The sequence below is a fragment of the Blennius ocellaris genome (genome assembly GCF_963422515.1).
Source record: "Blennius ocellaris genome assembly, chromosome: 16".
NCBI lineage: Eukaryota > Metazoa > Chordata > Actinopteri > Blenniiformes > Blenniidae > Blennius > Blennius ocellaris.
The window spans coordinates 329,404-341,740 of record NC_137665.1 but is presented as its reverse complement, the minus strand read 5'-3'; the positions used below and the strand labels follow the sequence as shown (position 1 = coordinate 341,740).

Below are 12,337 nucleotides of genomic sequence, written 5' to 3'. Positions count from 1 at the left end.
TCCTCCTCCTGTCCTCCTGTCCTTCTTCTCCTGTCCGTCTCTCCTCCTGTCCTCATGTCCTCCTCCTGTCCTTATGTCCTTCTTCTCCTGTCCGTCTCTCCTCCTGTCCTCATGTCCTCCTCCTGTCCTCATGTCCTTCTCCTGTCCTCATGTCCTCCTGTCCTCATGTCCTCCTCCTGTCCTCCTCCCCTCCTCCTTTCCTCCTGTCCTTCTGTCCTCCTGTCCTCATGTCCTCCTCCTGTCCCCCTGTCCTCGTGTCCTCCTGTCCTTCTCCTGTCCTTCTCCTGTCCTTCTCCTCCTGTCCTTCTCCTCCTGTCCTTCTCCTCCTGTCCTTCTCCTTCTGTCCTTCTCCTCCTGTCCTTCTCCTTCTGTCCTTCTCCTTCTGTCCTTCTCCTCCTGTCCTTCTCCTTCTGTCCTTCTCCTTCTGTCCTTCTCCTCCTGTCCTTCTCCTTCTGTCCTTCTCCTTCTGTCCTTCTCCTCCTGTCCTTCTCCTCCTGTCCTTCTCCTCCTGTCCTTCTCCTCCTGTCCTTCTCCTCCTGTCCTTCTCCTCCTGTCCTTCTCCTCCTGTCCTTCTCCTCCTGTCCTTCATCTCCTGTCCTTCTCCTCCTGTCCTTCTCCTGTGCTTCTTCTCCTGTCCTTCTCCTCCTGTCCTTCATCTCCTGTCCTTCTCCTCCTGTCCTTCTCCTCCTGTCCTTCTCCTGTGCTTCTTCTCCTGTCCTTCTTCTCCTGTCCTTCTCCTCCTGTCCTTCTCCTCCTGTCCTCCTGTCCTTCTCCTCCTGTCCTATATATATAATTAAAGTATAGTTCAGTGAGCTTGAGCAGTTGTTGAGCCTGCAGCTCACCATGCTAGCTAGCTCCACACTGTGACGTGTCTCAGGTTCTTCTCCACCAGCTGAAGACCTGCTGCCCTCCAACGGGCCGGTGGCGGTAGGGAAGCCTCTGTACCGCCGGCCCAGCTCCGGCAGCGCCGTGGTCAGCGAGGAGCAGATGATCCGGCCCATCAAGGCCTTCACGGCAGAGTTCGTCCGACAGATGCTGCTGGGCCTGCCCAGCCAGGCCCTGGGTCTGGCCATCTGCAGCACCCTGTCGGCCCTCGGCCTGGACCTGGTCCTTCAGGTCGAAGCCAAGGACTTTGGTGCCGAGTGCAAGGTACGGACTGTGGTGGTAGGACGCTAACAGAGCTGTACTCTGGGTGGTAGGACGCTAACGGAGCTGTACTCTGGGTGGTAGGACGCTAACAGAGCTGTACTCTGGGTGGTAGGACGCTAACGGAGCTGGGTCTTGGTGGTAGGACGCTAACAGAGCTGTACTCTGGGTGGTAGGACGCTAACGGAGCTGGGTCTTGGTGGTAGGACGCTAACGGAGCTGGGTCTGGGTGGTAGGACGCTAACAGAGCTGTACTCTGGGTGGTAGGACGCTAACAGAGCTGTACTCTGGGTGGTAGGACGCTAACAGAGCTGTACTCTGGGTGGTAGGACGCTAACGGAGCTGGGTCTGGGTGGTAGGACGCTAACGGAGCTGTACTCTGGGTGGTAGGACGCTAACAGAGCTGGGTCTGGGTGGTAGGACGCTAACAGAGCTGTACTCTGGGTGGTAGGACGCTAACGGAGCTGGGTCTGGGTGGTAGGACGCTAACGGAGCTGGGTCTGGGTGGTAGGACGCTAACGGAGCTGGGTCTGGGTGGTAGGACGCTAACGGAGCTGGGTCTGGTGGTAGGACGCTAACGGAGCTGGGTCTGGGTGGTAGGACGCTAACAGAGCTGTACTCTGGGTGGTAGGACGCTAACGGAGCTGGGTCTGGGTGGTAGGACGCTAACAGAGCTGTACTCTGGGTGGTAGGACGCTAACAGAGCTGTACTCTGGGTGGTAGGACGCTAACAGAGCTGGGTCTGGGTGGTAGGACGCTAACTGAGCTGGGTCTGGGTGGTAGGACGCTAACTGAGCTGGGTCTGGGTGGTAGGACGCTAACTGAGCTGGGTCTGGGTGGTAGGACGCTAACGGAGCTGGGTCTGGGTGGTAGGACGCTAACGGAGCTGGGCCTGGGTGGTAGGACGCTAACTGAGCTGGGTCTGGGTGGTAGGACGCTAACGGAGCTGGGTCTGGGTGGTAGGACGCTAACGGAGCTGGGTCTGGGTGGTAGGACGCTAACGGAGCTGGGTCTGGGTGGTAGGACGCTAACAGAGCTGTACTCTGGGTGGTAGGACGCTAACGGAGCTGGGTCTGGGTGGTAGGACGCTAACAGAGCTGTACTCTGGGTGGTAGGACGCTAACAGAGCTGTACTCTGGGTGGTAGGACGCTAACTGAGCTGGGTCTGGGTGGTAGGACGCTAACTGAGCTGGGTCTGGGTGGTAGGACGCTAACTGAGCTGGGTCTGGGTGGTAGGACGCTAACTGAGCTGGGTCTGGGTGGTAGGACGCTAACGGAGCTGGGTCTGGGTGGTAGGACGCTAACAGAGCTGGGCCTGGGTGGTAGGACGCTAACTGAGCTGGGTCTGGGTGGTAGGACGCTAACGGAGCTGGGTCTGGGTGGTAGGACGCTAACGGAGCTGGGTCTGGGTGGTAGGACGCTAACGGAGCTGGGTCTGGGTGGTAGGACGCTAACAGAGCTGTACTCTGGGTGGTAGGACGCTAACAGAGCTGGGTCTGGGTGGTAGGACGCTAACTGAGCTGGGTCTGGGTGGTAGGACGCTAACTGAGCTGGGTCTGGGTGGTAGGACGCTAACTGAGCTGGGTCTGGGTGGTAGGACGCTAACGGAGCTGGGTCTGGGTGGTAGGACGCTAACAGAGCTGGGCCTGGGTGGTAGGACGCTAACTGAGCTGGGTCTGGGTGGTAGGACGCTAACGGAGCTGGGTCTGGGTGGTAGGACGCTAACGGAGCTGGGTCTGGGTGGTAGGACGCTAACGGAGCTGGGTCTGGGTGGTAGGACGCTAACAGAGCTGTACTCTGGGTGGTAGGACGCTAACGGAGCTGTACTCTGGGTGGTAGGACGCTAACAGAGCTGTACTCTGGGTGGTAGGACGCTAACAGAGCTGGGTCTGGGTGGTAGGACGCTAACTGAGCTGGGTCTGGGTGGTAGGACGCTAACTGAGCTGGGTCTGGGTGGTAGGACGCTAACTGAGCTGGGTCTGGGTGGTAGGACGCTAACAGAGCTGTACTCTGGGTGGTAGGACGCTAACAGAGCTGGGTCTGGGTGGTAGGACGCTAACAGAGCTGTACTCTGGGTGGTAGGACGCTAACAGAGCTGTACTCTGGGTGGTAGGACGCTAACAGAGCTGGGTCTGGGTGGTAGGACGCTAACAGAGCTGGGTCTGGGTGGTAGGACGCTAACAGAGCTGGGTCTGGGTGGTAGGACACTACAGCTTGTGTCCACCATGTGGTCTGGCTCAGTGGCGCTCCAGACATAATGGCTCATCACACAGTTTTCTTTTAGGACCAGCAGGGACCTTGGCTGAGGGTCTGGTCCAGCCTTGGTCTGCAGACGGGCTGAGGTAGTGGCTGTGCTCGGCCCTTTGACCTCGTCGTGGAAGTGACCTGAGCTAGAGAGAAACTGACCTGGTGCTAATATAGGACCAGTGAAACCGTCTGCATCCGAGATGTGACCAGCTGAAGGACATGTTACCGGCCGGGCTGAACGTCCCAGCCCAGGTTCTGAAGATGTCCTTCTGGCTGCAGGTCTCCCTGGACGACCTCTGTAAGAAGGCCATGGACCAGAGCCTGTCCTCGGACCGGCTCTCCCAGCTGCTCCTCAACAGAGCCACGGTTCTGGCCTCGTCCTTCGACACGGCCTGGAAGAAGGTGGACCTGCTGCGCCGGCTGGACGTCAACCTGGAGGCCGCCAAGGCCAGTCTGCAGCGGAGCCAGCTGCACGTGGCCCTGTTCCAGGTACCTGCTGAGTCAGCGCTGGCCCCACCGCCGTCAACGTCCGTCTGAGGTTCTGCTTACATGAGATGTGTGTGTGTGTGTGTGTGTCAGTGGCAGCACGAGGACGTCCTGGGCTCCAGCAACCAGCCTCTCAGCCTCAGCCTTCCTCCTCGCTCAGTCATCCTCAGCAACATGAAGAAGAAGCTCTACAAGCTGAGTCAGGACGAGAGCGCCATCGTGGCCATTCAGGTGACTGCTCGCCGTCTGTCAGGACGGCACAATGTGTCCCTTGTCAAAGACAAAGCTCCGTTACCTTGGAAACAGCAGATCTCAAAGACTTGAATAGTTTTTCCTGGGAGTCACTGAGAGCAGGAAGATTCCTGGACCTCCCGTCCTGCTCTTTCTATTGTTGTACCTCCTCTACTCCCTGGCCCATAACACCCCGTTACATAACCATCCATAACGTAACGATCCATAACGTAACGATCCGTAACGTAACGATCCGTAACGTAACGATCCCTAACGTAACGATCCCTAACGTAACGATCCCTAACGTAACGATCCCTAACGTAACGATCCCTAACGTAACGATCCCTAACGTAACGATCCCTAACGTAACGATCCATAACGTAACGATCCCTAACGTAACGATCTCTAACGTAACGATCCCTAACGTAACGATCCGTAACGTAACGATCCCTAACGTAACGATCCCTAACGTAACGATCCCTAACGTAACGATCCCTAACGTAACGATCCGTAACGTAACGATCCCTAATGTAACGATCCCTAATGTAACGATCCGTAACGTAACGATCCATAACGTAACGATCTATTGGTGACGGGTAAGGCTATCACCAAATTGAGGCGGTGTGGTGGCCAGCAGAGGGCGTAGCAGAGCTGAACACTGGGCAGGGGACATTGTGACGTCACGTCCTCTCTGCTCAAGCGGTGAAGCGTCTTCAGACTGTCTCTGGTGGAATGTTTGATCAGTGGAATGGAGACAGTGGAAGTTACTGAAGCAGAAGCTGTGACCTTTGACCCCTGCAGGAGAAGCTGGCGGCTCTGGAGGGCAGCATCGAGCAGCGTCTGAAGTGGGCTGGGGGGGCCAACCCGGCCCTGGCCCCCGTTCTGCAGGACTTTGACATGACCATCAGAGACAGACGAGCCATGGTGGCCCGGGACAACCAGCGCAGCAGCCAGGTAGCTCCTGCAGCCCCTTACAGCCCCCCAGTCCTCCTGTCCCCCAGTCCTTCAGTCCTTCTGTCCCCCAGTCCTCCTGTCCCCCAGTCCCCCAGTCCTCCAGTCTCCCAGTCCTCCAGTCTCCCAGTCCTCCAGTCCTCCAGTCTCCCAGTCCTCCAGTCCTCCTGTCCTCCAGTCCTCCAGTCTCCCAGTCCTCCAGTCCTCCTGTCCTCCAGTCCTCCAGTCCCCCAGTCCTCCTGCCCCCCTCCAGTCCTTCAGTCCTTCTGTCCCCCAGTCCTCCTGTCCCCCTCCAGTCCTCCTGTCCCCCAGTCCTCCTGTCCCCCAGTCCTCCTGCCCCCCTCCAGTCCCCCAGTCCTCCTGCCCCCCTCCAGTCCTTCAGTCCTCCTGTCCTTCAGTCCTCCTGTCCTCCAGTCCTCCTGTCCCCCAGTCCTCCTGCCCCCCAGTCCTTCAGTCCTCCTGTCCCCCAGTCCTACTGTCACCCAGTCCCCCAGTGTTGTCAATGTCCTGGGTCTGGATGTGTGACGGTTTTGTCCTGCAGGTGTCCTTCCTGTGCTCCACCGTCCTGAACCTGGAGGGTCTGAGGACCCGGTCCCCAGAGGCCCTCAGTCTGGACTCTGCCTTGTTCGACCTCCTGAAGAGGAGCCAGCAGACGTGTTCCTACGCTGCCCAGTGCTGCAGCTCCGTGTCTGCTCTGGAGCTGCAGCTGCTGCAGAGGCTGGTGGGTGTCCCCCCCTGACCTCCCTCCACCCCCTGATCCCTGACCTCCCTCCACCCCCTGATCCCTGACCTCCCTCCACCCCCTGATCCCTGACCTCCCTCCACCCCCTGATCCCTGACCTCCCTCCACCCCCTGATCCCTGACCTCCCTCCACCCCCTGATCCCTGACCTCCCTCCACCCCCTGATCCCTGACCTCCCTCCACCCCCTGATCCCTGACCTCCCTCCACCCCCTGACCCCCCCCTGACCTCCCTCCACCCCCTGATCCCTGACCTCCCTCCACCCCCTGACCCCCTGATCCCTGACCCACAACCCCCTGACCCCCGAACTTCGACCCCCCTCCACCCCCTGATCCCTGACCTCCCTCCACCCCCTGACCTCCCTCCACCCCCTGACCCCCCTCCACCCCCTGACCTCCCTCCACCCCCTGATCCCTGACCTCCCTCCACCCCCTGACCCCCTGATCCCTGACCCACAACCCCCTGACCCCCGAACTTCGACCCCCCTCCACCCCCTGATCCCTGACCTCCCTCCACCCCCTGACCCCCTGATCCCTGACCCACAACCCCCTGACCCCCGAACTTCGACCCCCCTCCACCCCCTGATCCCTGACCTCCCTCCACCCCCTGACCCCCGACCTTCGACCCCCCTCCACCCCCTGACCCCCTCTAATGTGTGTGTGCCCCAGGGCCCCCTGCCGGCCCCCATCGGCAGCCCCGACTGGCTGAGCGCGGCCCGGCAGCAGCTGGAGGAGCAGCAGAGCGGAGAGCAGCAGCGGCAGGAGGAGCGGGAGCAGCAGCTGGAGGCCTGTGGGGAGACCCTGCAGGTCCTGGTGGACTCCATCAAGACCATCCTGTCCAACCACAACAAGCAGCTGGGGGACGTCAAGCACCTGCTGAGGGCCATGGCCAAGGTACATGGTACACCGGCGTAAGGCGTAAGGCGGAGCCTTGCCTGGCGGGCTGAGAGGCCAGATGGTTCTACTTCATCCGTCATACGTTACTTCGAGTCTCCAAGAGCAGTACTGGAGTACTACAAACAGTACTGCATGATTCATTTGGTTCCTTTACAATAAATAAACAAGAAGGCCGTTGCTGGGCTAATCCCCCGCCGGAGGGCTTTCTATTTTCTCCCAAAGCAGCTCTAAGGCAGCACACTTGGTACACTAGAGGGTGTTCCATGGGTCCTAGTAGATCATTATGTAGAATCTGAGAGGTCTTCTTCATAAGCTATGTCAAAATACGTCTCCAGAGCCCAAAATGTGTTTTTAAGCACTTCGTGACCCTGTGACCTACTTAATATGCAAATTAGGTCAAGGTCACCATAGTATCCCTTCCCCCTCTGAGATGTATCCACATGTGAAGTTTGGTCACTGTGGGCCCAGGGGTTGCCGAGATCTAGGTAGAAACGTTCCGACGGACGTACGTCCGTACGGAGACTGTTTCAAGATCCCCCTTCGGGGCCTATCAGCCACGGCGGGGGATAATAACATGACATACAAATGGGGGGTATGATGCTGGGGCATTTGCCCCCCCTCCAGGCCAGGGTCCCTCCTGCCCCGGTGGACACCACCTTAAGGACCACCTCTCAGAACGCCTGTACCAGTTGTGTGATTCTGCCGGTCGTGAGCGTCAGACTCCTGGTCAGTGTTGAGGATTGGGACACTGTGTGGTCCGGCCCTCGGCCTCCCGACCACTCAGCAGACGGCTCCTCCTCTCAGGACCAATCAGCAGACGGCAGCGTTGTGGCTCCTCCTCCGTTCCTCGGTGCTCGGTCCCTCAGCAGAGGGGTGGCGGGAAATCCGAGCCGCTTTCTTTCCTTACTCTCCACAACTGTTGGTGGCCAGGGGGAAGGTCCCCACGCTTCTGGGGCCCGATGGCCAAACCAGCGTCCCCCCGGGGCCCCCAGGGCGCTTGCAGGAGAGACCTGTCGGCCGGCGGTCAGAACTTTTACCCCCAGTCAACTAGGCGGCCCACATCCAGACCCTTGGTTACTGGCTCCTCAGTCCCAGGAGAACCACATTCTGGGGGGGGGGGGGGTTAGTCAGGGTCCTTCCTCGTACCAAAGAAAACAGGTGGTCTGCCGTTCTGGACCTGAGAGGTCTGGACAAGTCTTTAAAAGTAATCCTGTTCACGATGTTGCACGTGGACCAGGTCCTCCAGGGGACTGACGTCATGTCCTGATCACCTCAACGTTGGACTTTCCTCCACTGCCCGTTCAGGGTCCTCCCTTTAGGACTTTCCTCCACTGCCCGTTCAGGGTCCACCCTTTAGGACTTTCCTCCACTGCCCGTTCAGGGTCCTCCCTTTAGGACTTTCCTCCACTGCCCGTTCAGGGTCCACCCTTTAGGACTTTCCTCCACTGCCCGTTCAGGGTCCTCCCTTTAGGACTTTCCTCCACTGCCCGTTCAGGGTCCTCCCTTTAGGACTTTCCTCCACTGCCCGTTCAGGGTCCTCCCTTTAGGACTTTCCTCCACTGCCCGTTCAGGGTCCTCCCTTTAGGACTTTCCTCCACTGCCCGTTCAGGGTCCTCCCTTTAGGACTTTCCTCCACTGCCCGTTCAGGGTCCTCCCTTTAGGACTTTCCTCCACTGCCCGTTCAGGGTCCTCCCTTTAGGACTTTCCTCCACTGCCCGTTCAGGGTCCTCCCTTTAGGACTTTCCTCCACTGCCCGTTCAGGGTCCTCCCTTTAGGACTTTCCTCCACTGCCCGTTCAGGGTCCTCCCTTTAGGACTTTCCTCCACTGCCCGTTCAGGGTCCTCCCTTTAGGACTTTCCTCCACTGCCAAAGTGTCAAAGTGTCTCCATGTGCTGGAAGACCAATGTCCTGAAGACTGTGGTGTGTCTGCAGGACGAGGAGGCGGCGCTGGCCGACGGCGAGGACGTGGCGTACGAGGGCAGCGTGCGCCACTTCCTGCTGGAGTACAAGGCCTGGCAGGACAACGTGCAGGTGGCGCTGTTCAGCGTGGTGCAGGCCAGGGGCCACAACCGGGGGCCGGAGCAGCTGGGCCTGCTGGAGGAGATCCCTGGTACCCTGAAGGAGCTGCACTGCCAGAGCCACAGGTCTGATCACACACTGGTACACTCACTGGTACACTCACTGGTACACTCACTGGTACACACTCACTGGTACACTCACTCACTCACTCACACTGGTACACTCACTGGTACACACTCACTGGTACACTCACTCACTCACTCACACTGGTACACTCACTGGTACACACTCACTGGTACACACACTCACTCACTCACACTGGTACACTCACTGGTACACACTCACTGGTACACACACTCACTCACTCACACTGGTACACTCACTGGTACACACTCACTGGTACACACACTCACTCACTCACACTGGTACACTCACTGGTACACACTCACTGGTACACACACTCACTCACTCACACTGGTACACTCACTGGTACACACTCACTGGTACACACACTCACTCACTCACACTGGTACACTCACTGGTACACACTCACTGGTACACACACTCACTCACTCACACTGGTACACTCACTGGTACACACTCACTGGTACACACACTCACTCACACTGGTACACTCACTGGTACACTCACTGGTACACACTCACTCACTCACTCACACTGGTACACTCACTGGTACACTCACTGGTACACACTCACTCACTCACTCACACTGGTACACTCACTGGTACACACACTCACACTCACACACACTCATACCCTCTCCCCCCCCCCCCCCCCCCCCCCCTCCACAGTGTGTATAACGGGCTGGTGGGCTTCGCCTCCCCTCTGGTGACGGAGAGAGACAGTGACTGTTCCAGTCCAGTGTGTGAGCTCAGACCAGCTTCGCTGCAGGTACACTTCATCTGCTCCCTGTGGGGGGGGGGCATGGGGGGGGGGGGGGGGGGGGGGGGGGTGAGAGGGTGAGAGGGTGACGTGTCCTCCTGTGTCCAGCCGTCCGCTGCAGCGGGGTGAAGACTCAGCCGGACTCCATGTCTCAGAACGCTCGTAAAGCTCTGCCTCGTAACCCCGGGACTCCAACCGACACCCCGCCAGCACCCTGCTGCTCAACAGCAAGGGTCTGAACCCCAGTCCCAAGAGGGCCGCACGGGACCCCAAGACTGGACGAGGTACACGCTGGACACACTCTGTACACACTCTGTACACACTCTGTACACACTCTGTACACACTCTGGATACACTCTGTACACACTCTGTACACACTCTGTACACACTCTGTATACACACTGTACACACTCTGTACACACTCTGTACACACTCTGTACACACTCTGTACACACTCTGTACACACTGTACACACACTGTACACACTCTGTACACACTGTACACACACTACACACACTACACACACTACACACTCTGGACACACTCTGTACACACTCTGGACACACTCTGTACACACACTGTACACACACTGTACACACTCTGTACACACTCTGTACACACACTACACACACTGTATACACACTGTACACACTCTGGACACACTCTGGATACACTCTGTACACACACTGTACACACACTGTACACACTCTGTACACACTCTGTACACACACTACACACACTGTATACACACTGTACACACTCTGGACACGCTCTGGACACGCTCTGTACACACTCTGGACACACTCTGGATACACTCTGTACACACTCTGTACACACTCTGTACACACTCTGTACACACACTACACACACTGTATACACTCTGTACACACTCTGTACACACTGTACACACACTGTACACACACTGTACACGCTGCATGCAGTCTGACAGCGTGTTGTGCTGCAGCGGTCCAGGAGAGGAACTCGTACGCCGTCAGTGTGTGGAAGAGGGTGAAGGCCAAACTGGAGGGCAGAGACGTCGACCCCAACCGGAGGATGAGCGTCACAGAGCAGGTACCTTTACTACTGTACTACCATGACTCGGCACAATGTTCTGGTACCATGACTGCAAACCGTCCTGCTGCCATGACACAGCACAAGGTATTTAGTACCGTGACTCAGCATGGGCTTCTGGTACCATGACTCAGCAGACGGTGTTGTTCCCATGACTCAGCAGACTGTACTGGTACCATGACTCAGCAGGTTGTGTTGTTCCCATGACTCAGCAGGTTATGTTGTCACCATGACTCAGCAGGTTGTGTTGTTCCCATGACTCAGCAGACTGTACTGGAAGCATGACTCAGCAGGTTGTGTTGTCACCATGACTCAGCAGGTTGTGTCGACACCATGACTCAGCAGGTTGTGTCGACACCATGACTCAGCAGGTTGTGTCGTCACCATGACTCAGCAGACTGTACTGGTACCATGACTCAGCAGGTTGTGTTGGCACCATGACTCAGCAGACTGTACTGGTACCATGACTCAGCAGGTTGTGTCGTCACCATGACTCAGCAGACTGTGTCGTCACCATGACTCAGCAGACTGTGTCGTCACCATGACTCAGCAGACTGTGTCGTCACCATGACTCAGCAGACTGTGTCGTCACCATGACTCAGCAGACTGTTCTGGTACCATGACTCAGCAGGTTGTGTTGCCACCATGACTCAGCAGGTTGTGTTGTCACCATGACTCAGCAGACTGTGTTGCCACCATGACTCAGCAGGTTGTGTTTGCAGGTGGACTTTGTCATCAAAGAGGCGACGAGCCTGGACAACCTGTCCCAGCTGTACGAGGGCTGGACGGCCTGGGTGTGAGCGCCGAGCTGCTTCCTGTCGTTGGTCCAGCCAGGGCCTGGAGGTCCACCACAGTCCAGCGGGTCTGGGGAGTCGGAACCAGCAGCACCGGGGCCACACACCGGGGGGGGGCCACTGGGAAGCCGGGGACGCTTCGTCCGCCCCCTCCCACAGTCCCGGGCACCTCGACCGGGGCAGCGAGCCCCTCCCCCGCACCACGGCCTCCGCTCAGGGGGTCTGCAGACCTGCCCCTCTTTTCTTGGGGGCGTCTGGGCAGGTAAAAGGGGGGGGGGGGGGGTGACGGGGGCAAATGCCTTCCACTTGGAAATCCCTCCCACCTCCGCTCACTCCAGTTGTACCCATTAACATCCTGCGATGACTCTTGATCTCCAGCAGAGGGCGAGGGGGGAGGGGGGGCGGGATGTGAGCCGCCCCCCTCGCTGTGGGCGGGACTTCAGCCGCGCTCACATGGACGGTTCACACCGCCACATTTCTTCCTCCACTTTTCTTGTTTTGGTTCAGTTTGTTGTGGCGGCCGGCCAGCAGGGGGCGCCAGGCGGGGCAGGTAGCGCCGCTCTGGAGGCACCACCCGGGTCACCATGGCGACAGGCGGGGCAGGTAGCGCCGCTCTGGAGGCACAACCCGGGTCACCATGGCGACAGGCTTCAGCCTGCAGACCTTTGTCCGTGTTGTTTACTAGACTGTCTACGTAGACCTTCTTTCCTCTTCCTCGGCTTTTATCAACCTCCACCTTCTACTTTTACCTTTTTATTGGAGACGTTCTGTTCCACGCTGGAATCTGTTCACTCTTAAACATTTTATTGGAATATGTGAGATGCCAAATAAAGATGGAGCTGACAATTCTGT

At 58.1% G+C, this 12,337-nt stretch overlaps 1 protein-coding gene across 1 annotated transcript in view; it reads left to right on the top strand.

Annotated features, from left to right (window-relative positions):
* Positions 1 to 11,716, top strand: part of smg1 (SMG1 nonsense mediated mRNA decay associated PI3K related kinase) — a 50,701-nt gene extending 38,985 nt beyond the window's left edge. Inside the window, 13 exon segments of the mRNA XM_080511746.1 lie at positions 893 to 1,149; positions 3,673 to 3,882; positions 3,973 to 4,110; positions 4,912 to 5,064; positions 5,603 to 5,782; positions 6,471 to 6,695; positions 8,631 to 8,842; positions 9,530 to 9,602; positions 9,608 to 9,629; positions 9,729 to 9,827; positions 9,830 to 9,904; positions 10,585 to 10,691; positions 11,414 to 11,716. Coding sequence (XP_080367872.1) covers positions 893 to 1,149; positions 3,673 to 3,882; positions 3,973 to 4,110; positions 4,912 to 5,064; positions 5,603 to 5,782; positions 6,471 to 6,695; positions 8,631 to 8,842; positions 9,530 to 9,602; positions 9,608 to 9,629; positions 9,729 to 9,827; positions 9,830 to 9,904; positions 10,585 to 10,691; positions 11,414 to 11,491 — 1,829 coding nt within the window. The 3' untranslated portion in view covers positions 11,492 to 11,716.
* The last annotated feature ends 621 nt before the right edge of the window (positions 11,717 to 12,337 follow it).